At 37.2% G+C, this 26,014-nt stretch overlaps 1 protein-coding gene across 3 annotated transcripts in view; it reads right to left on the bottom strand.

Moving 5' to 3' along the window:
• Window positions 1-12,436: 12,436 nt before the first annotated feature.
• efna3b (ephrin-A3b) overlaps window positions 12,437-26,014 on the bottom strand; it is a 74,156-nt gene continuing 60,578 nt past the window's right edge. For all 3 annotated transcript variants that reach the window (XM_044116762.1, XM_044116763.1, XM_044116764.1), the window contains 3 exons: window positions 25,568-25,633; window positions 24,615-24,692; window positions 12,437-16,378 (listed from right to left, as the gene is read on the bottom strand). In XM_044116762.1, the coding sequence (XP_043972697.1) occupies window positions 16,260-16,378; window positions 24,615-24,692; window positions 25,568-25,633 (263 nt within the window). In that variant the 3' untranslated portion in view covers window positions 12,437-16,259. The remainder of the gene's footprint in view (window positions 16,379-24,614; window positions 24,693-25,567; window positions 25,634-26,014) is intronic.

The following is a 26,014-nucleotide window of genomic DNA, read 5'->3' as shown; positions in this document are numbered from 1 at the left end:
ATTTTGTGAAAACTTTTCAAGAGAATATATCAAATATATATCAGAAAAAGCAATTTAGAAAGCTTAAATATCTAGGGAGAAGGATTTTGACACACTACTGACTGGCATTTGCAAAGCTTCCAATCTAAGTGCATCATTCATTTTCCTGACTAGCTGTAGAGCAAAGACAAGACTGTGGAAATTAGCTTCTCTGATAGCGGCTAAGTGTTTTCGAGGGAGTTGCTGTAGTCCCTAGCCCTTACAAATGCATAAAAAAATATCTGAATGGAGAAATTTTACACAACAAATGTTCTAAACACATCTTTTAGTTAAGGTTTTTGTGGCAGTAGTGACCTTTATTCAGCAGTTAATGTAAAGTACTGTATGTAGAGATCCATGAGGCTCACCATTGGAACACATCTTCTAATTTAATAATACTTGTTGCTTCTTTGACATTAAAACTAACCAGTCATAAAAACTGTGGGGAGCTGCTCAAACTGAGACCTGAAATCTGTACTTATTACAGAGGCTTTAAAACAACATGATTTTGTGTGACATTAACATTAGTGATCTTTTTTTTTAAAAAAAAGGGGACAGTTTTGAGTTTTTCCAAAATTTTGACTAAAACCAAATCTTACTTTGTTCTTGTGAACTCAGCACCATGTATCATGTCTCTGTTAACTTGATGTGGCTTCATCCCCCCTTGTGTAAAACAACGGAAAGTGTCTATTGCACCTGCAATGAGTCATTTCAGGGTTTCACGTTTGTTTCTAAAGTTCCTAAGAGAGATTTGGGAAACCAGGGCTATTTTCTTGAAATTGCTTTATGGCCCAGTTTCAGAAAAGGATCAACATCACCAACTGTCAGAAACCAAAACCAACACAGCGATCTGTAAGAAATAATGTTCTGACAAACTGCCAGTTAGTCACTCCCCTCTGCCAAGCCCCTCTGCTGCATCTTTCTTCTCTGCTGGAGTGATGAGAACCAGGTGGATTCAATCGCCTACCAATCAGAGTGTGGGTACTTAAGGTGTGACTGACCTGTCACTCCTGTTTGAAGTGCCGCAGCAAGAAGGCAAACAATCCTGTTAACACGTAAAGTGAAACTGTGCAAAAGTTTCTAAAAAACTGTGAATGACAGCCGGTAAGCTCACCATACTGTTGCTCATTCACATGGACGTGGATTGATTGTTTAAGAGTTTTGCTGTAATTGAAAAGAAAAGAAAAAAAAAAGACAATACACTTGGTGTTTATTGGTTGAAGTAGAAAGTGAGAAAAGATTTAAAGAAAAAAATGTTGGTTAGGATGTTTGACTATGAAATTAAATGTTGTTAAATATGCTAATTTATTTATTGATATTGAATTGTATTATAAAACATTTGCTATTTATCAAACTTTAGCTTTAAATGGTTTAAAGGGGTGGAAATTTATTAAATTTATCTTGTTAATTTCATAATGTATTTATCTTGTTAATTTCAGATTGTAATTGATGTGTTTCTGTTTGTTTTGAGGTTTTTCACCTAAGTGGTTGGAAGTGGTTGGACTACAAAAAATTATTGAAAATAAAGATGAACAAACTAAAATGAAGACTCCTTGAGTGAAATCCAGTCATGTTTCACAATATAGACCTATCCCTTTCAAGTGGGGATCGCACAGTAAATCGAATCTAGCAGAACTTGACAAATAATAATAATAATAAAAAGATTTATAAAATATCTTGTGCATGCCTTGCCACAGTACACACTGCTCAGCATATCACAGCCATTGGAGATCTGCTATGCACTCTCACAGACACATTGTCCCACCAGGCCATCCTGTTATTTATTTTTCTCATTAAATCCTCAATTTGGCCGGAGCAGCACTTATCACATTCCAACGTGCTCACAGCTTCAGTCAGGCCCAGCAGCTTCTATAAGTGTGTGCGTAGGCCAGATGGTTCAGCTGTTTGCTTCAAAGTTGTTGGGTATTTGAGTGACTTCTTTGGGGTTAGAGCTCTAGTAGTAAAAAAAGTCTGTCTGGTTTTTTTTTGTTGTTGTTTTTTCATTTGCAGAACAAGGAATAAAAATAAAAAAACAGTTGTTGGACAAAATGAGACTCAGGAGAGATTTAGAGGAAATCTAGCGAGAAAAGAGGGCGCCATATGCTCCATGTTCCATTAGTCAACGCTTCACTGTAACTCGCTTTTATAAATGTCATGGATTTTAAAGGCTCTTCAAAGAATTGCAACAAACAAGTAGAGCATTTAACCATTTTTGGGGCTGTTTATCATACAAGTTACTAGAAAGGGGATTGAGGAAAAACAGGGGATTTTCCTTTTTAATAGTAAAATTCACAGAAAATCATTCAGAGATAAATACTTACCCAAATGTATCTTTGCTTGTCGACCAATAATCCTGAGGATTAAAACATCCTTTCATTATTTAAAGGAGTTCAACATTTTTTGGAAAAACAACAAAGTTTAATATTCAGCTGTGAAATAGGTTTAGCAAATATTCTGGGAAAGCTATTTAAGAGTCTGACCCCGGCTTCAGTTTAAGGATTGACTCTCAAAATTATTGAGTTCAACATGTTCAACATGCAAAATACAATGTTACAGTTGAAAAGTTTACAAGGAAAAAAAAAACAATGTCACTACATTTGAAGTGAGGTATTTCTGAACTGGAATGATAGATTTGTTGCCCTCACCAGTACTCACTGTCTTCATCAGGACACACAGTTACAATTTTCTACTGTCTAGTAATTTCTTACATCTTGCTGAAGTAGGCTTTTTTGATCAAAAAGGGGCAAGTGACTCAGACATAAAAAAGCAGTGACTAATGTTAAAAGCTGATTAAATGCTCTAACTTCTTAATGGAAAACAGTTTTATTGTCATATTACTTACTTTGAGCCTAGGCATCATCTACACATGTAAATTCATCCATATGTATAATCCCACAAGCACAGTTGGTTTACTTTTTTCTACATTCGTCTTCACTTGTTGCACCAGCTTTCAGCAGAGGGTATTTTTATTTGTTCTTTGAGAATTCTAACCCATTTTCACCTGTAATTTGACTAGTATCTCCCTAAGTGCATGCATTGATTTGCCTTTTGAAAAAGAAATAAACTGTATTTTCATTGTTTTATTGTCAACGAAATTAGCAGCTTTAGTACTGGATATATATTGTGTACATAGTCAAATTTGCTCGCAGACTACGTGCACTCTTGTCCAGGGGCCTCAAGCATAAAGCGTGCGTGCGCACAAAAAATGTGCGGCGCCATGCTTTACGCACAAGTAGGCATGTTTAAAAATGAACTTTGAGTCAAAGTTTGCATAAATATACGCACACTTTTTCGCTGGCGTGAAAATGTGCGGCAGCCACGTAAACTTTTTTCTGTGGACTATCAAACTACAAAGCGTCAAAACTCACCTAAATACACTGAAGTCTGACTACATTCGATGTTATTTAGACCAAGAAGCATCATACCCAATGTTTTTCATGATTTTAATATTTTATTGTTTAAACGTAAACGATTCAACTGAACCGCATTTAATAAGCTAACACGCACAGAAAATAAGGAAAATAAAAATAAAAGTGTGTGAAAACCTCGATCCAATGTAAATAGTACTTTTCCTCAGTTTTTGTCTCATAAAAATGTAAGGCATTGGTCCGTGCGCCGAAGCGCATGAAATGCATCTATGGGGTAATTCTCACTAAAAGAAGAAAACAGGGTTGGATCAGCAGATTAACTCAGACCTGCTGATTAAAACTAATCAACAGGTTTGATTATTTTTAAGGGGATCAAGGTGTGTCTGCAATCACACGTATATAACACGCAAAGGTGAATTGCGTAATTGTGGAGCGCTTTATTGGCTGTGATGGAGAACATCGCCAATGGAAGGATTCAGAGGGAGCGTTTGTTCGGGGATCATATTGATCTGCTGGGAAATGTTGATGATGGTTTATGAGCGTTTAGGTTGAGCAAAACTTAAAGAAGAAGCCGTGCGGCACCGGTACCGGTCCAGCTGCAGTCATCCTTCAGTCGAGTCGCCCGCTTTGTGAATGCGCCTTATGGACATGAAGCATCTTTATTCTGTAAATGTACAACTCATGCACATGATTCTAGTATTTAGAATAAACGTCCACATTCCCACTCAAAAGACTCTCTGACACTCTGCCTGTCTTTAAATCCCGGCTGAATGCGCTGCTGTTCATTTGCACGATGTTAATTTGGATTTATTTTATATTTTCTTTATGTATTTTTATTTTTATGAGGTGACATTATGTGCCCTCAAAGCACCTTTTAAATAAAATATATAATAATTATTATAAATACTTATACTGCTTCACACAAGGACGTTGCCATAGTTACTTATTGCTTCGCATGGTGGCAGACTTCCGGGAATTTATACTAATTTACATGTATTTATGGGTGGCTACAAGGCGGACCAGCAGCTGCGCTCTATTTCCCGCAAAATAGGATTTATAAAGGAAAGGTGCGCGGGCAAGTACGTGCACACGGCTTCATACATCCGATATTTTTATTTATTTATTTATTTATTTTTGTGCGCCGCATTTCTCTAGATTTTTCCGTACGCCAAGTTTTAGTGTGAAAACTGCGCACTCTTTTATGCATGAGAACCCTGTGGAGAAGAATCTGTAAAAGATTTCACTAACAAATTGCCAAAGCCAATATTAAAGCCAGTTGTGCCAAAATTACATATGATCAGATAATCTCTTAGTTATATTTTATGTATATGTTGGCATCCATCCATCCATCCATCCATCCATCCATCAGATCCAGATGGGAAACCAAACATGCCTCTCCCCAGTAGTGGTGTGTAGCTCATTCAGGGGAATCCCACGGCATTCCCAGGCCAGAAGGGATAGGTACTCCAGCAAGTTAATTTAATGCAGGAGAGCAGAGGCTATTCTTTACACCCTTTCATAATTACGCAGCGCTTCATCTCAATTTATACAGCTGAATTCAGCTGGCCCAGGGGTAGCAGTACTTGGATTAATTTCAGCCACTTGAATTCCCCTCCACAGTATCCCCACTTTAACACGGTGGAGGGGTTAGAGTACCCTTATGACAACAGTGTTTCTCTCCCAGTTGTCCTTCAGAGTCAGACTGTGGGTCCTGATGGCTTGCAGAGGCCAGATCGCCTTGGCCACTCCTGCAGGCTCCCTCAACATGAGCCCAAGAGCAAAGACAGAAGCTGAAGTTGGGCACCATGTGAGCTGGGTGGAAGGCAACAGTAGAGGCCTGGACCTCATAATTCAAATAAGCATTTCAGATCTTTTAAAAGAGAAATAAGTTTAGCTTTGTTCAAATTGAAATAAGTTTGATTTTAAAACTATTTTTAGCATAATGATTTAATGTAAGATATTAAAACACAAAGAGTCAAATACTCTCTAAAGTCTCTGATGGCTAAATTTTAGTAGTAAGTTGAATATTTTCCTTCACACTAGGCATTTTTTCTATGCCATTTACCAATTGCACTAGTGATCAGCTTTTTGAATTTAAAATCTATAAACAAAGTGGGGTTTTGGTTTAGTATTTTGTTTTTGGCACCTATTCAATATCTGAACCAGTGGGATACGTTGTTCTTGTTGGGATCAACAAAAGAAAAGAGACTAGATTGTCACACCGGAAATCTTATCAAACGCAGATAATCTGGCGATAAGAGGATACAAGGGGAGAACATGGCTTGTTAGTGGTCCAATTACGACACTGAAGATCAGATTAACTCATTAGGTCTAAATTAATTAAGTCAATCTGAAACTTGGTCCCAAAGTCCTATCCATTTAAAGAAATTTCCACACAGGCAGGTTCAAGTCAGGCCGTAAGTAATGGCAGGAGCATTTCAGGTACGCAGGAACAAATGGAAAACATCTACACAGAAAAGTGAACATATGTCTTTCACCTTGTTGTTTCTGTTTTCGAATGTGCATGCCAGACAGTGTAAATGTTATTGTCCTTAGTTGGGTCTGTACATATGCCGTCTGAAAAACAGTAGATTAAGGCTAAAGTTAGAGAGAGAGCAGGGGGTATGTGATGAGTGGATGAGGGAAAGGCCAGGCAGTGACTAACAAAAGGGGGCGACTGACTAAAGCCTGGCAGCTGTTTAGAGGGAGGATGAGAGAAAAGATGGAGGATGTGAAAGTAGGGAGTTAGGGATGCAGAAATAGGGTTAGGAAAATGTCCAAATAAAGAAAATCGCAAAATAAAGAGAAGAGATCAAATCATTTCTGTAGCTATAATGCTTTGTGCACAATTAAATAAATATGTCCAGTCCATACAAAACAACTGAAGTGCTTTAAGGGGTTAAAACCTGTTATTCTACCAAAACTGACATTTACTTTACTTTACTTCACAGTATTTGGGTATAATTTCACTTGGTATAGCCGAGCTAAAAAAACTACCACAAAACCCTGAAATGAAAAACATGAACAGCTGGATGGAGCACATTATCAGGTACTAAGGGACACTCGAACAGCAAGAAAATCATCTGTTTGCAAGGGTTAAAAAAGATATGAAAGTAATGAAATGAAATTAAAAAAAAAAAATGATTTCACAAACTTTCAGCATACAATGGTTTTCAGTGGCAGATGGCACTACAGTTATTTCCCATGTTCACAGACAATAGTCTAAGAAAAGAAAACATATAATGAGTCTTGTTGATTTTAGATTTCAGAGGAGAACGGACAGATTGGTTTTGGAAAAAAGAAAAGCAGCAGTAAATAACTACTCACGACTAAGGTATATGCATAATGTCATCTCTGAATACACAAGATACAGCTTCCACAGGGTCACCACAATTAGACAGTAACTGTTTATGAAGACATCACCTGGTTTAATGAGTTTGAATTTCACCTTTAACATGTCAGAAACAAGAATGCACAACATGAAAACATGAAAAAAATCCTGTATAAAAGTTTAGGTTTGTGGTGTAATGATGATGGGAATATTTTATTAGGACACTTTGGACCTTTCAATATCAACACTAAATCAATCCCACAGCCTACCTGAGTGTTGTTACTGAGCAAATACATCCCATAATAACCCCAGCGTATACCTGTCTCCCAATTTCTACGTCAAGCAGGATCAAACTCAATGTCTTCAAGCAAAAATCATCTCAAACTCATTTTTTGATCATGACAGTGAGTTCACTGTACACCAATGGCTTCCACAATCACATTTCAGATTCTCATAAAACAGCAGAGGAATGTTTCCAACACCTTATTGAATTCTTGCCCTGAAGCATTAGGGTGGTTTTAAAGACAAGATGTACCTTATAAAACTGATCATTGAGTTAATGTTGTAAAATTTACTAGCCTAAAATTTTCCAGCTTTCTGAGTTTGTGCCCTTTCCTTGAGAATTTCGCCTATATGCTGTCAATCTCAAGTGTCACAAGGAGGCTTCTCTTTTCACTGTAACGTCTCCTGAAACTGGTTGGAGAGATTGATTTGAACTTTGAATAAACTTTTATTTGCACCCACAGGCAGCAAATACAAGTGTTTGAGAAGTGTCACTGAAATGATGGCCGATCAAAGTACACCTCTGGATATTTCTGCTAGTCTGAACTTCCAGACATGTACAACCAACTTGTTAAATGCTCAGAGGCGCTAAGGAATAGTCGTTTTTAAAATGAAGGTTTACCTTGACCCTAACATTGGTTTTAATCAAAAACTGCTTTTATTAAGCTATACACATCTGGATAATAAAAGTTAACTTGGCCATAAATGGCAAAATTAACACTTTGAATTAGGCATGTTCTAAATGGCAGATCAGGTTATTGATTTTAGTTTCCTTACATAATTTGTAACCAAATCAATGGTTATCAGTGTTTATTCTGCAATTTTATCATGCTGCGTACAAACCACTTGCATGTGTCTCTTTACGTTGGGTACACTGGTTTCATTTCATTGCCAATGGACATAAATGTCTGCATTGATGTATGACTTGTGTGTCTACGCTGCACTTTGAAGGCCTGGAGATCCTGCCTAATGCGTACTACACTTCTTGCCCATTGACCACTAGAGATGGTTTTCAATATCCGAAACTCTGCCAGGAATAAACAGGTAAACAAAATGCATTTATAGGTGAGGAATACTGGTGGAGGCTGAACAGGAGTGTCTGGTTTACTGTACTAATTTCTTGAGAAGGCAGAACAAATTTCCCCTTCGTGCTTCATCTGCAACACATGACTGATAATTGCATCACGCTGGCGATAAAGTAGGCTGACGGTTTTTGGTTATAAGGGGTTGCAACATGACATCAGTAACTCAGTAGATCTCACCTTCTGGAAAGGTTTTTCAGAGATATTGCGTCACCCTGCACACGCACAAACATAATCTCAGAGATCCACACATAAACGTGGGTTTATGTTTGGGTCTTACATAGCCAGTGATACGTATTGGTGGGGTGGCCCTTATGTTGAACAGATACACATGGTAGCCATACAGCATGGCACGTTCTCAGTTGAGTCAGGCAGAGGGAGCATAAGTGCACTCTCCTGGCCTCATGGTAGCACAAATCACATGGCTCAACACCTAACAGACGGGTTTGTGGGAACATGGGAAGTGGGGTGTGTCAGTATGTATGAGGTCTCAAGATGCAGAAGAGAAAATTATATGATTACAAACTGGATCTTACAGCTTGTCTGCTGACCTGTTTCAGACCATGACTTCACGTGGCTTTTGACACCTAAATGTTAATCAGTTGGAGAAGACTGATATACTTTCTGTTTCCATGGTGTTGAAAACTGATTAGAAATATTAAGAGAACAGAGCTATAACTGGAAAGGGAAGAAGTCCCCCACAGTTGAAAATTCATAATTTCTGCCAAGCATATAAAATGTAATCCAAGTTCCTGGAATAAAGTTTATTTTTAATTTAGGCCATCTGTATAGCATTACACAGGCAGCACACAAGGTACTTTCTGTGCTTTAAAACTAAAACTGAACATCTTTTAGTATTTAGATGCAATAAAAGGAGAGAAGTATATTGTTATTGGCTTGCATTGCAATTAGCTGTTGCTGTTACCGTTGTAGTACCTCCCCACAACAATTACCAAACCCAATTATATTCCCTACATGCTACCAGGGAATCACGCAGGTGTGATGAGCTGAGTTTCAACCTTCAAGACATATTGAACACAGCCTCTATAAAGTGCATTAACATGTGGCTTCACCTTGAAATCACTAATATATTTATTGCATACAGTTTTCTGAACAGGAACAATAAGCTTAATTTTGACATAATATCATCATACAATATCTTCCAGAACTATTTATATGTGTAACCTTTAAATACTTCTCAACTCCAGTTTAATTTACGTCCTGTGTAGTAGTCCAATACAAAGTGTTGAATGATTGTGACAAAACTTTATCAGCAATTGTACTTATACTCATTTTCTCATTTTGGTTTCATTTCTATGAATATCAATCATTTCCTGATTGGTTTTGTTTTCAGTTTCCCATGGACCAACTTTCAAATATTTCCATATTTTCCTTTTTCTGCTGTCACATTAGTACCTAAGTTTATATTTTGTGATGTCCCTTACCTTGCCTTTTTAAACATCATTAAGGTTCACTTTCAGACTCCTTTTAGTGCCTATTCTCTCATTTAGCAAATGTTTGTTATATTTCATACGTTCTTACTAACACAACATATTTTTTAGCAAAACTAAAGTGACTTGGTTGTTTTTGTGATGCAAAAATGTACAAAACTTCCAGTTTTTGACAGTAACGGTTATGCTTGAGGTCCCAAAACATCCTGTGAATGTATTTTCAACCCTTACAGAACAATCCTACAGTCGACAGCTTCACATTCACAAGTTTGTCCATCCATAACATTGGTCCCTCTGTACAAAGACGCTCAGAAGACGTAAATGCTGTTTCTTCTCCGCCTGACTCATTGTGATAAATGAATGCAGCAAGAAAAGCTGCTTTCAAGTCCGTGACTGAAAGACCTTGAGTTTACACAGTCATTTGCAGACCTTGGATGTGTATTCATTGCACTGTTTTTTTCCACTCACTCTGTGAGGGTGGAAGTTAACAGTCTGCACACAAACACTTTCACTTCTGAAGGAGCTAAAACAAAACCAAAAGCTTTGCTCTTATCATCATGTGCAAAACTAAACTGTTATATCATCGGAGCTTAATAAATCTCTGTTTAATCTAACAGCTCCAGTTACACAACTGACATTGTTAGTCTAATGCCTTTTTGTTTTCTAAAAGAGGGTAAGCACTCAGAAAGTAACAGCTCTAATAGCTGAAGCAATGACTGAATAGTGGCACCATGTGGTCATTATTCAGTATTACAGTGGTGATTAAAAGGATGCCTGACTAAAAAACAATGTATGGCTCAATCTCAGACACTGGGTGCATAATTATTAAGCAAGGGAATATTTTAACCATAACATTTTTAGGTATATTTGTTAACTCCCAGCTGGATGAATTTTTAATTTTTAGCAGGTTAAGTACATCTGTGTAATTAGGGAGAGTGTGGTCCAAGAAGATCAACACAATCAAAAAGTGCACAAAAAGTTGATTATTGACAGATCAAGAAACGGTCAGACTTTATGAATGGAAGGGTGAAAACTGAATGGAAGGCTGGCTACATTGGTGATGGATTCAAGTTTTGAGTTGTTTGTTTATAATTTTCACTTAAAAATAAGAAGCAAGGTACACCTGTGGTTGTTGTTTAACTAAAATACATTGCAATCTGATGTAATGGTTTTGAAAAATTTCAAGCAGCAAGTAAACAGCAACTTGGACGAGAAGCGAATGAGCATCTGAGGAAATGCAAGTGTAGTGTGCAGGGAAAGCAGCATCAGTGTCAGACATGAAAGCAGACCGTTCCACCTCATTAAAAATGAAAATTGAAAACAAACCTGAACTTTGACTCAAACGACTCTCCATCATGGATAGTCCACCCCACCTTCTTCATAATACCCTGCTTGCTTCAGTGGAGCTTTCTCCAATAAACTCAGAGCCTCACATTCAGAAGTTCATCCTTAAATCATTTCTGACTTCAGAATCATGACTGAGAGCCCCTGGTAGAATCATATAAACTACTTGTTTTGACAGCAGCCATTGTCAAACATTCGTTGAAAAAGCAACATCAGTGGAGCTTAGAGAAGATCTAGGATCCAAGTTATGCAGATATGTCACCAGTTTGAATAAATCCTAAGAACATCAAGGGACCACAGGAACAAACTGCTGGGACATCAAGTGCTGAGAGAGTACTGAGTGATAAAGATGTGCCTGACACCTTTACCTCAGCTGAAATGTGCAGCTCCCAATACTTTTAAGTTGATATGAGAAGATTGAACTATTTAGACACAATGACAAAAAGTATGTTTTGGAGTGGTCAAGTTGACTGGCATCATCGTTGACTGTTTCACTGACAGCAACATTACTGTATTGCAATGATAAATAACGAACAATAGTGAATGATGATGACCGAGAAAGACCTTCAGAATCATAAACTTAACAACCAAACCTACAGCTATGGATGTTCCAGCAAGACAAATATCTCAAACACATCTCAACTGGTTTTAGATTTAATTAAGGATGCTAACATTAAGCTTCTGGAATGGGATGACATGGGATGACAGTTGGTCGCACTTCCCGAAGCCCTGAAGTCAAACATATTAAAAAACTGTGAACTTTAAAACCTGGGTCCATGATAGAATACCATCTAGATTAAACACTTGCTCTGCAAAGTAATAAAATATACAGTCATGTGCAAATTGAGATTTAACTAAATATTGGTGGAACTACATGCATATATTTAGCCATTTATCTATTTCTGTAAACCAAAATAATAAATCAAATAAATCCTTACAAGTCACAAATAATTATGACATTTGGGTCAATGGAGTGTGTTTCTAATCTTCTGACTGGAGCATCATTTTATCTCCAAATGTAGTTTTTTAATCTGCACTTTCTCCACACAGAACATTTTGTTCTATTGGTGTCCTGTATGTGCTGTACTCACGTATTGCTGTGGGCTTAGATACTTCACACCTGTTTGACAAAACCTGTTGCATAAGATTACAGACAATCCTTCCTACCGTAATATTGTATCAGGAGCAGCTTTATCTCTTCATTATGCAGTTCAGACACTCCAGATGCTAACTGATGGTGTTTCCCCTCTGCTATTCACATGTTCATCTGATGATTAAAATGATTCTCTTCCCTATTTAGAGCGGGTAAAGGCATTACTGCTGTGGGAAAGCCTTGACGCATCAACTTTGATATGTAAAATCACATATTCGTTCATGGAAACAGTATTATCAACAGAAAACTGAATTGAATTTCTCGGAAAACCTTCAACCTTATACCTGGTATAATATTCTGGGAAAATACTGACACTGTGTGGAAGGAGACGAGGAATTAAAAAGTGAGATAAATAAAGACACAAACACAGTTTGATTAAAAGTAACATTTGTAAGCTTATTATTTTTGTTATCTTGATCACTGTTATAACCTCTGTTATGGTTTGTTCGGTTTACATTTTATTTTTCAAGTTCACTTAAAGTCATTCCAGTCAAAGGTAAACATGATTGTAAATGTTGTTTCCAACGCTATTAAATGCTTTTGTTTTGCCAGACGGTTGGTCGCACATTCTCACTGACAGCGAAGGAACAAAAACACAGACGATGACTCACACAGTCTCTTACCTGTTCACTTATACGCACGCACGCACATTTACAGTGATGAGCAGAAATCAGTTCTGCCTCTCACTCATTCACTCTCGTGTTTTGAGTTCTTAAGTGCAACTTCTAGAAGAGTGATCTGCTCTTTCAGGGTGATGCTCAACCCTCCAAACCCAACATTTTAATACCTCACTCTTCCACTGAGAGCCATATGTACACATGGGCTGTATCGGATAAGTCTGATAACGTTTGTTATTCATTTGTAGGCACAATCTCTTGTCTGTTTAGCTTAGATTTTATAGAAGTGGTGTTTGCATTCGTCAGTAAAAAATTCAACACTTCAAAGATTTTAAAACTTTCATAACAATAATAGACTCTTCGACTACAAGCAAGAAGAGTAAACAGTAAGAGTTCCAATTTTCTGTTTTTTTAGTCATTGCTATGACTGTCGATATAGTCAATTTTGGCTGAGTAATTTCTGTTGGCCATATCCTGATTTACGAGAATCAACACACATCTTCCATACTTACAACATGTTTTCTTGTCTTTACAATGAGTGGATAAGAGAAATGGACCTCTGTATTTATGAACAAGGGACACAGAAAGTCACAGATTACTCATTCAAAATTCTGAGAGACACTGTCAACTTTTAAAAGATATATAAATTCAAATTCTCAAGCCCCAGATTTATTTTGTAGAAACGACTCAAGTTTCAAAAAAGCGTCTACTTCTAGACGCTTTACTGTAACTTTGTAAAGCAAAGAAAAAAGTTAAAGGTTGGATTTTTTATATTTTTTCAAGCTGATATTATGCTACTGCAATTAAATATGTATATTGGATTTTTTACACATCTTTAAAAGAAATTTAGAAGTATATAATAACTCATTTGACCAGACATAAAACCATCAAAAAGCTTTGTGGGATGTAGGCTATGATTAACTGCTGACCTTTTCTTCAAACTATTTTATTTTCCAGGTGCTTAAGTGTTTAAAGCAATTATATAAATAAAGAGTCAAATCTTGCATTCACATGTACGTTGTATAAAATACCTTACTTTCATTGATTATGGTTGACTTGTGAACAATAGATAGAATATGACTCCTTATCAAAACAACAACTTTATCTTTGTTAGATAAAGAAAAAATAAAACAAAGACGGAAAAAATAAATTAAATGAGTTAAAGAGATATTCCACAGCCCACATTTACATATGGTTCTCTCCATTTTAGTTTGCAAATTTTTACCCTAGATCATCCGCTCAACATAACCAAAATAAACATTTGAAGATAGATATTTACATACACTGTAAAAAAAAAAGACCATCATTTTTCCTCTCAGTCTCAGTTGATTTCTTTTAGGCCATTTAGAACAGCCAAAGTCAACTGTTGTTGAAATTTAGACAACACTCGAAATTACAAACTTCCTTGTGTAATATCATGAAATTAATCTGAAGGGTCAAGATAACAGGAAGGTGGCTGTGAACTTCCACGAGTTTGGTTAAACCTACGGTAAAATTCCCAGATAACTAAAGGTGTCACCTGTTAAAACAATTACTTATAAGTAGCAGCCAAACTCAGTTCTAACTTCTAACCAATTCTGTCAGGTTCTGTTTTCCAGAAAATTATTCTGAGAAATTTAAGCATGGCCAAAAATATTTGATCCAAGTCAAGATAATTCATCCAAATATTGAGGAAATGTACGTGTTCTTAGCAGATAGAAGGAACTTTGCTCATCCTAAGTGACCCAAAATAGGAACATTTCTGTCTGATTCAATGTGAGACAGGGAGGAAAAAAATGGACATGTCTTTTTACATAGTGTTAATATCTGGTTACAACCGTACCTCATTAATCAGCTACAGAAGAATGGAAAAGAAAACACAAATCACAAAAAAACAAACGGAAAAAAAACAAACAAAAAACCAAAACAGAACTTCAAGTTTATAATGATTCTTACAGCACATTTCACTTCTGTATATTTCAAGACTTTGTAAATTTCATTCTATGTCTGTTGTGACATTTACACGAGTACCTGAATGCCTCATGTGCCGGTGGGTGAGCTGATGAATGACCTTATGAGCCATTCATCAGCTCGCAGTCGATCATCATCATTCTTTTAACTGACAGTATGATCATCACCTCCATCTGTGTCACCAGAAACTACAGTGAACCACTCTCTATGGGGCATCATCAGGGATGGGGGACCACGGTGAATAAGGTGCTAGTAACTATTGAAATGCTATTCTGATGCGACTGAATGATGGAAATGAATTGCTGCATCTCCCCACCGTGGCACTTAGTTTGCCTCTATAACATGTTTTGTTTTTTGCCGTACTTTTAACACAACCATATGTGGATAAACTATCATTTGTTAGTACCATTTAAAACTCTTCTTTTAACTGCCAAGCATATTTTCTCTCTCAAACAGAACCAGAACATCTGACGGAAAGGTTTACAGAGAACATGGTGGAATCTTGGACCAGCGGGGAACTTGTTTGTTGATGCTTGTGGCTCTGTGAAGGAATCTCCTTCCTGCACGCTCCTCCTCTTCTCGTTTGTGTTGAGGAGGCGCAGTATTGCTGAGTGGCTGCTCCGTCGCCATCATGTGCTTTGTTAACCCCAGAGATGTCAGAAGAAAAACGGAGTAGTTTAACAAACTAGACGGAAATAATATCTAACTCGGAAAATTAAAACATTAACAAACCCTTGCAGTTTCTGTAAATGGCACATTTAAATTCTTTTTTTTTTCTCTCACAAAAAATTACAATATAGTAAAAGATTCATCTTTTAAATGCTCTTATTTTCTCCTTTTCCCTTCTATAGAGTGATCAGACATAAATGTAGGATGACACAGTTTAGATGGCTGATGAAACACTTGCATCTGAGCCCAGGGGTGTTCTTTTCTGGGTGTGTGTATAAACTATTAGCTACTCTGTCTAGTTTCCTAACCAGACCCAGCGCAGATCATTTGTTGGGTTCTATATATTTTTCTTTGCAGATTAGGACAAGCTCCCAGCATTAGGAACGTGAAAAGAAAAGGCGATATCAGTTCAGTTCTGCTGAAATCTGCTCCTTTCAGCTTGGTGCAAGAAACTATGGCAACTAGCCCTAAGAAAGTGTTATAGCCAATCAGGTCCGAAAAAAAAAAATCTTCAAATCATTTATAATTGGGTGGCTGGAGTCCTTTCTTTTAAGTGGAGGTTTTAGCTCCTCCTCTCTGGTTGTATAAATGCTTTGAGGGGTGAGCCTGATTCAACAAGCTCACCCTGCGGCCTGCTCAGACGCACAGGCAAGCAGATGCACACAGAAACAAAACACAGTCAACGGCACCTGCACCTGCAAGAGCAGGCTGTGTTTAGCACAACTTAACAGTTGGGTCTGTGTCACCGAGTCCCTCGAGGTCTTCCGGTGCTCCCTTAAAAAAAAAAAAAAGAAAAAAAAAAAAAAACAGCTGTCCAAACTTACTCATTTGCATGTTGACGATTGAAAAACGTATAGCTTAAAAAAAAAAACCCTGCTGCTCTTCCCTCCTGCTTCTGTAAGCCCTCGCTTTTCCCTCTGACCAAAGCGGTCCCACACGCTGACAGCGAACATCTTCCCCGAAAGGCATGGTGACGCTGACGGCACACCTGCTGCTAGGAGATGAAGAGGGCAGCAAGGAAGAGCATCGTCACGGTTAGGAGAAGTCGATCCCTGGATGGACTGCTTCCGCTGACACTCTTCTCCAGTTTGGGAACAAATGGGTTGTATTCATCTGTGAAATAGAAAAAGAAGAAACAATATCTTAAAACACCTTATCCCACCGCCACTCACCTTCTTTGATGAGATTTCATACAAGCTTTGCTAGCTGGTTTATAATGCTTTTCTATTATCCACATATAGTCTGCTGCAAGGAAATGTGGTTCTATTGTGTTTGATTGGAGTCAGTTGATCTTGTGTCAGGAGGGTTTAAAATAAGAGCTTAAGAAAAAAAAACAGACAATTACATGACCTTTTTAATTACTCAGCTTGTACTACTTACTTACAAATGATAAGTAAGTAGGTACAAAATGATTTTATTGTTATCAAATGGAAGTAAAATGGTTACATGTGGGTACAAAATGGCAGCAAGAATTGCAGATCTGAAAACAAAAATATATTCGTTTGGCAAAAAAACTTTCTCTGCCAAATAGAAACACGTTAATAAATAGATCATATATGTAATAGCAGCTGTTATCAGAGCTTTATTGTCTTAATACAGAGACACATTTCTATAATAATCTTGGACAGAGACACAATACGTGCTGTAAACCTCTTCCAGCTCCAGGCATTTACACCTGGTGATAATCTAAAAATAGTTTGCATTCTTTTGTTCACAACTAGACATCAGCTGTTGATGTGTAATCAATGAACAAAGAGGGAAAAAAAAAAACAGAAGCAGACATCTCGCTGCATGCCAGCACCTTTGAGACATGTGCAGCTAAACACACCCTAGTCTCTTGATTAATGGGCACGGAGGCGAGACAGAAGCACAATATTTCGTCTGTACGAAAGTCAGCTGAGGCTGATTAGTGGTTCTGTTTGCGGTCCAAAGATAAGAAAAAAGTGGTGATGCTCTCAGTGTTCTCCACCCAGCACTGTATTTAGCTCCAGAATATTTCCAGCCACCCTGTGGGTCAAACAGCACAGTAATGACTGGACGACACCTGGTTTTGGAGTCGGCCTATTCTGGTGTGCTCGGCGGGGCAGTCTAATGAGGTCTATGCAGCAGTGGCCCTCAGGTTAAATGCTTTGTCCAAGCATGCAGCTGAGGGAGTCAAGAAACTCTGTTACCTCGCTGTGTTTCTCTGCAGCTGACTGACAGAGGAATGTGACTTTAAATACACAACAAGTAGACTAGAGAGAATCTTGCAAAACTAGTCTAAAATCTGGCTGTATGCCTCATTACACTGACACACACGGCCCTGTCTGTCACAGGCAACAAATTAGTACTGGCAGACGGTGTTGTGAGCTGTCTATGCATCATTGTATGACCTTGTGGCGCGGTAAAAAGATCCATTGTTGATGTAAACAGCATTGAGCCTGAATGTGTAATGCTTGGGTCTTCTTTGTGTGAATACTTTTCATCGGAGCTGGCAAAAATCAGATCTTCACATTACCTACACGGTGCTACTATCTCAGATTATAACTAGAAACAAGATTAGTTCCCATAGCTTTGCAAATGATACATAGCTTTACGTTACAATGTCACTAAGTGAAAACGAACCCATTCAAGGACTGAGCAGATGCATATAGAACAAATCAGTGCATGGCTGTGCCATAACTTTCTTCAGCAGAATAGAAACAAAGCTAAATCTTTGGACCTAAAGAGGAACAATAAACATTCAGTGCACAGCTTCACTTTTACAGCTGGAAGCTTCTGATCAGCCCTGAAATCTGGCTGCAGTGATGGTAAAAAAAATAATGTGGTGAAACTAAACCAGTATGAAATGCAGCCTCCATCACAAAATTCTACTGTTACTTCAGTGAAAACAACAAGAGGAGAAAAGTAGCCCAGGAAACCCATTCTTGTTTCTGGAAAAAAAAAAAATATATATATATATAAATATATATTTTATTATTGTTTACATTCACAGTTGAGACTAGAAGAGTGAAGTCAGGTTAACACAGGTGTTAAATTCAAAATTACATTTTAATTCCTCTGTGAAATGCCGATAATATCAACCCTGTGCTTCTTAAAAAAGAAATTCACTGCCGTGTGCACGTTTATTTTAAGGGCATGGTCTGGTGTTGCGGTTGTATGTTTAATTATTCACCAAAGATGTACAGTGTGTCATGTTGATCAATTACCATGCTGCCACGAGACAGATGCTTCCCCTCAAGTAGGAGCTAAAAATGACCTTATAAAGAGCATTCTATAAACCGGCATCGTTCGCAGTTATTGAGTTACAGATATAAATACAAACACAGCCGAAAGGCACTTCAGAGCATCTTTAATGTGATGCTATCCAACTCGATAATATAATATCCACACTTTTAAAGCAACACCCTGTAGATCAATACAAAGACAACGCATTATATCTTAAAGAAAATCAATTTGGACAAATATATGAGAGTTTTAACACTACTGTAGATTAAAAAGCAAATAACATGGCCAAGTGAATGATCACCAAAAAAACTCAAAAATGTCTATATTAATTTTAAATCACACGTTCATCTCATAACTTTACTGTATCCATCTTAGATAACTTATTGCATAGTTGGCTTAGGGTAGTTTAATTTATGATACTTTTTATAGATTTCAGTAAAAATCTGAGACTTCGTGACTTTAAAATTGCAAACAGATAAAAAAAAAATTCTTGTAAATATGTCAAATTAATTTGGAAATTTACTCCTTGGTGGGAACAATATTCTCTTTGCTTTACAATTACCTCAGCACCTGGTCATGAACATAGATTCAAACTTTGTACACTTCTAAAAAAAAAAAAAAAAAAAGAGACACGCAAGAGTGAACAGTCCAGTGCAATGTTCATGAGTATTATTTAGGACGCTAAAGACGGAGTTGAGTTTACAGAGTCTCAAAGAAAGGTACAATAGGCTAAATTAAGCTCATTCTGTTGAAACCTTTAAAGTTTACAACCTTTTAAAATTAGATTTCCATGTGATTTTAAGCTCAATGCCAAAAAAACAGCAAATCGAGTTCTGAATAAAAAATTAATGTCAAAATAGAACAGATCTTCAATGAATTGTAACACAATGGGAAAGTGGTAAACATTCTGAGCAGCTTTGTGAAACTTGAATTACAGGCTAAACAGAACAGAGCCCTCAGATGTGTTTATATTTATTCCAAGAAACAATTTAAACCTGATAAAACGTCTTCTGACGATCATTTCAACAGGTGGTCTCTTACAGACATTGGATGTCCAGGGATATATTTTCCCAACAATTTCCATTGGGCAGCTGTTCTCTAATTTAGCTTTGAAAAATACATTCTAAATTTTAAGCCATGTCAAAATTTAAGCAGAGCATAGGTGTTAGTAAAACAGCATTTTCAAGCAACGTACTGTCCAACCATTAGATGAATTACCAGCTCATCTTTTTAACTGTATTTTCCTCAGGTACCTGGTTATGTGCAGTACAATAACTCTATAAACCAATGAAAAATCCTGTTCTTCCTTCCATAAAATCATGTTTTATGCTACCCTTTAAAATGTTTTTTTTCAATAGTTCTGAAGTATTTCTGGAGTCTTTGTTTGAGCTTTTATAGATTTTTTTGCAGATTTGTTTTCTTCACAAATTATCTCTCCAGTACTTGCTTCTGAAAGGAATTAGCATCGTCAGAACTAAAAAGATAAAGCATATTTTACTATCTGAAGGTCGGATCTGGAAAAATATGCAACAGTCTTAAACAGAATGAGGGAAAACATTATCTTCCGCTTGATTATACTGTGTGAGATACGGTACGTTTTCAACAGAAAACTTTACGAATCACCTTATTAATGCTGAAATAATATTTAAGAAAAATACCAAAGTAGTCTTATCCTTGGCATTTCTCAGAGATATAACCAAAGAAATTGGAACATAATGTGACAGCATTATAAACTGACTTGAGTTTTTCATGACTTCAGTCGTGAAAGTCATGACTTCAGTACTTCAGTTTGGAGTATGGGGTAAAATGGAAACTATTTAGCTTTGAAAAATGTTGTAAACTTCAGTTTTTTTAGGCTGTGTCAAAATTTAACTCACCAAAAGTGTTAAGAAAACACCACTACTGTCAGTGGAAGCGCTTTACCCTCTTCTGAAAAACACATATTGCCTACTGTGTTACTTTATTAAGACATATATTGAAAAATTTACTTAGAAAAGAGGGCGGGGGTTTACTTAGTTTATTGTTTTGTATTATTTTATACCTGAGTACAATATTTGGGTACTCTACCCACCTATGCCACCAATTCAGAGCCAGCTGTTGGATGTTTTGTTGAATCGTTAGAGGCAAACAGATGTGTAGCCAGTTTTAACAGATCACAGAAGGTTTCTATTCTCTTGAGCTTTTCGCATCTGTAACGGAACATGATGGATTTAGAAATGTTGTCAACCTCTAGGACATTTCACAGTGAAGGTAAAATGATGAGGCTGGTGAAAAGCACGGCTTTATGATCACCATTTAGCTGTGGCTCAGATGTTGCTGTTTGAGCGGTTTAATAGAACATAATGGGATTGCATTTTGCACTTGATATGTGTTGCCCTTGAAAGCTAAAGTCTGCATTGTCTTGAGGAAACAAAGGAAGAATGATGTTTGTATTAATGATTCTAGCAGCACATTTAGTGTTAAATTCTAAAATAAGATGATAAAGACACAATTTAATGTTGCTTCTATAAGCTCTAGTATTACAGCAGCTGCTCTCTATCACACACAGTGGACGTCTCCTCTGCTTCTAATGTAATCATTTCTGATCACTCATTGCAGGAAGGTCACCAAAAATATTTTGACTACAGTACAAATAACATGTTACAGTTCCCTGCTAAGGTATGAACTGCAGTAGTTCATAATTGAGCAGCTAGAAATGATACAGAAATCAGAAATTGTCCACAGACCTCTGATGGGTGCATCTCTAGAGTTAAAACTTTTGAGAAGTGCAGCTGTAAAAAGAAGCATTAATATTGGCAAATGTTTAACGACCCCAAAACACGCAAATTGCACAGAGAAACTGTAATTGCCAGAGTAAATGGGAATTAAAGAAAAGAGCTCAGATTTCGCCTTTGATGGTCGGACCCGATCGTCAGTTGCAGTAACCTCCGCCAACACAATGTGTAAATGAGCCTCCTCCCACGGAAAGCCATCAGTAATCACATGGCTGCACAGGGAGCTGCAATCTGCGTTGTAAATGAGATCTAAATGAAATCTAATACTACAGGGCATATTCATGGGGGACACTCAGTTGAGCTGTGGACATTGATTGAGCGCCCTGGAAATAAACTACGAGCAGTGAATGAGGGAAAGAGACGGGGGGGGGGCTTGCAACATTCAGGGAAGTTCACTTAGGGCTGCCTGAGTACCAGTTGTGATGTGATGAATCTAAACATCAGTCAGGAATGGAGAACGGGAAAACAACTACATTTCTGTTCACAGTTCACTTAAAGATGTCCTTCTGATTTTATAACTTGGTCTTATGCCTCTGAAGCTATTTATTTAATGAGGGACATAAAACTTCAGGTGAGGCTAGCCCATATAAAGCCCTCGTTGAACTGTACTCTGCTACTGTGTCAGCAGTTCAAGTTTACAACAGTTTCCAGCAATTCAGGGAAAAACACCTTAGAAGGAATTTAAAGTGCACATTCTACGTTTTACATATACTCATTGCTGAAATGGATGCCATTTCTGCAAAGCAGAAAGAAAAAAAGAAAAGTGAAAAAGTTAAGAAAATGTAGCTTAATTGTAACTGATATCGCTATTATTGTATTTACTATTACAATTACTTGTCACACTCCGATGAGTGAATATTTGGAAGTGTTGGACACAATTGCATTATTATGTTTTAAGGTCTAATTTTGATGTTTTCAAGCCAAAGAACACTGTTAAGGATGGTGGTGATATTATTATGATTTGGGACTTTTTTCACTGCCATATGTACTGATGCATTGCCTAAAACACATTAAATAATAAAGAAGAAAGACTACCTATAAATTCAACCTCCCCCATCAACAGCTGGATGATCAGAGTTGACACACTTGTCTTTCTAGTTTCTCTTTAACTAGTTGAAAGCCGTTTCTTAAAATAAGTGGGTCGTAAGTATATATTTTATCCTATATTTATATATCTGACTCCATTTGGATTCAAGAAAAAAATCACAATAAATTAATGCTTGAATGTCAAATTGTTGACCTGTCGCAATTATTAAAAAAGTTTGTGTTACAAATATACCAATCATTTAAAAGTGCTGCCAAAAGAATTAAGAAAAATATTTACTGTGCTGAGAGAAAACATTTTCCTACAACATATTACTTGCAATTAAAATAAAAAAGAAATAAAAAACTTTTATAGATGTAACAGCATCTATATATATATATATATATATATATATATATATATATATATATATATATATATATATATATATATATATATATATATATATATATATGGGTGTGTGTGTGTGTGTATTAAAAGGGAAAAACTCAATTTCACACATCAGAAGGTGAATAAACCGATTTAAGGTGACTTTCCTCCTCACTGCACCACTACATGTACTCCAGAGGGGAAAAATGTAAGATGGGAATTAGAGGGCAAAAAAGAAGGAGAAAAAAAGATGGAGGGAAAATATGATTGAAGAGTAATGGGAGGACAAACGGAGACGGGGAGGAATCTGAACAAACTCTCATGGCCTGGAGCTCTTTGTCGCAGCTAGTCGGGAGTTTTCTCCTGACGGCTATTAAAACAAACTGATTTATTACACAAATTGAAATGTGCACACAGACACACAACAACAGAGCAACAATGTTTTACAAGCTGCATTACTGCTGTGCTCTCTGGTTGTGTAATATTTGGGCTTGGTCTACATGTTGGTTTCAGTTGAGGTGCTGTTGTCATAAGAAAAACAGTAAACCTTCTTATCCATGGTGCCAGAGTTTCTTACACACTTAACTTTATTAATTAATGATTAATTTATTATTCATTATGTTTAGCTAACTTATTCACAGTTCTTATTCATAGTTGTTTTCTTTGAGTGTCAACAAATTGACATTGTAGGAATACAACGACAATTAAGTCCTTGAATCTTTGATTTACTGCTATAATAAATTGAGACCGTTTCGCTAGCTCCTCATCTAGTGTGGGACTCTGATTAAAGAGGTGACATGGAAGCAGAGCTCTTAATTTAGCAGAGTTTAATGAAGGTTCACACTTTCCATCCAAATTACAGAACCAGCTGTATGGTATCTGCAACACAACAACAGCAAAAACATAAAGTAATTATACATATAATGTCTATGTCATATATGTGACATTCAGCTCACTAATTAGCTTATTATCAGTAACACTGATGAATTACACTGCAACCTTACAGTAAACAAAGTCATAACAAACACTGCTGCAGGAATTACATCCTAACACGACTATAAACTCCATAACAACATCATATGAAACAATATAAAACTCACGTTTTCAGTCACGCATACAAAGTTCCTTGCTTGCTGGGCTGCAATAAAGAAATGAAACTCCTAGGTGTTGCCTGACCCAAATATTATCAGTCCAAATATGCGCTCTAGTGGGGATTCAGAACAACTGCCAAGAAACAGTCCATGTGGAAACACGATTAATGTAAATTATAGGTTTGCTTTAATAGCTGTCAATTAAAACTGACTAAAACTAAGCTATGTGAAACGGGGAAAGTGTTTTAGGATGCCACAGATGACTATATAAGATCTGAATCGGCCTTTTTTTTTTTCCTTAATGATTTCTTCCAACGTTATTCTCTGTGTGATAATCACAAAACTGTATGTACTTTGCAAATAGTCTGGAAATATGCAGAAGAGGTGTAAAATGAATATTCATGCAGTTGCTTAGCAAGATCAGTTCTCTGACAAGCCAGCTGGTGCTGTGAAGTTAAATGGGATGAATGTCATTTTGGAAAATGGTACATTTCACCCTCGTTAAATGTGTGCGGCCACTCAGATGTTTCCTATCAGTGACCTATTTAATAATAATCCAGGCAACCCTGGAGACGCGTGTGTACAAGCATTATTAATTTTCATTAATAGTACTTATATTCTCAATATTTTTAAATGTATTAATAGTACACATAAAGTTGTCTCTTGTTCACTTGTACTTATTCATTTATCATGCTTTGTAACACCCATGCTTTCCATCTTTCTATACATAATGCTACAGACTACAAACGTTACTGAAATTTAATTTACATTCACACTTTTCATCAAATTGCCTAGATGTCATGAGTATAGATCTGCATGTTACACTCTAACCTAATTTCATTAGTATGCTTTTAAACACTTACCAATATCATCGATTTTTAGGCCTGGTCTCAGCGTGTAGTCTGGTTCTGTGGGCTCTGGCTCATCATCCACATCAGAGGCTTGCAGGGAGAGAGAGAGAGAGAAAACAGAAGAAATTGTGTGAAACTAAATCACAGCTGACCAGAGAGCTGGGGTTTAAACTACTGTTCCAGCCTAAAGGATTTTAATTATATCCATTCTGACATCTTGAGGGGGAACATGCAAGAGAGTGGCAAGACAAGGGTGCAGAGGTTAAAAAAGCCCAGAGCAGACCAGACTGACAAGCTGTAACATCAGCAGAGCTCTCAACAAAGAGATGGGAAAGAGAGAAAGAGGGCTGTGAGGGACGGCAGATCAAAACTGAACAGGGCCAGTGTGCGAGAAGAAAGGGATGGAGTTGCAGAGTTGAAGGAGGGAGGAGAGGTTAATACTACAGGGCTGTGGAAGTTAAAAGGACCGGACAGGCTAGGGATCAAAGACTGTGTGTACACGAGCATGAGTGTGTGTGACCGCATGTGTGAGCGGGCGGAGAAACTGAAAGGTGGCAGCAGAGAAAGAGAGAGAGAGCAAGAGAGAGGGGGAGCATAACGGTACGTATACATAGCCACCCACTGACCGAACAGAGCAATTAATGGATTCTGACAAGGAACGGTGGAGAAAGGGTGAAAGAGCAGGAAAGAGAGGGGAAGAGGGCAGGAAGGAGGCGGAGGTGATGGGGTCTTTAAAGGAGAAGCTACTCTCTGTGGAGGAGGAAGAGGGGGATAAAGGGAAACAGGGGACAACGAGGAGCAAAGAGAGGAGACTTGTGTGAACCTGCAGTGGGTTTTTTTTTTTAGATTGAACAAGGTCTGTGGACTGACAGATGGAGGTCCACAGGTAAAAAATCTCCAGCAAAGTCTGAGCGCTTCAACAGAGGTCAAACCACATACAAACAAAGACACAGCACGGGGCATACCTGTGGAGCAGCAGACGTACACGCGTAGTCTAAGACAGCTGCGTCCGTGGTGGTGAGTGGGTGTGGCTGTGCAACATAAACCAAACAGCGGATCAAAATCGTGAACACACAAGAGACAAGTTTGTTTCCTCTTGTTAGCTCCAGATGTTATGTACAGTAAAAAGTACCCTTTTTAGGGTTTTAATGCGATGTGGTATTCTTTTGTTTAGATTTTACTTTAATTTAATACCAAGGGAACAAACCACATATTTCACTGCTACTCTATTTGATAATAATAGCACTAATGAATTTTATTTATAATGCACTTTAAATTTATAGAAATCTAAATGTGCTACAATCAATAAAAAAGTGAAGAGAATATAGATTAAATATTTTAAATTAAAACAAGACACATTGCTTAAAAGGAGATAATGAAAAACTGAGGCTTTAAAATCTTTTTTACCCAAT

The sequence above is a fragment of the Gambusia affinis genome, linkage group LG05, assembly GCF_019740435.1.
Source record: "Gambusia affinis linkage group LG05, SWU_Gaff_1.0, whole genome shotgun sequence".
NCBI classification, from domain to species: domain Eukaryota; kingdom Metazoa; phylum Chordata; class Actinopteri; order Cyprinodontiformes; family Poeciliidae; genus Gambusia; species Gambusia affinis.
The sequence above is the reverse complement of the archived record's forward strand: the minus strand, read 5'-3'. Positions and strand labels throughout refer to the sequence as shown.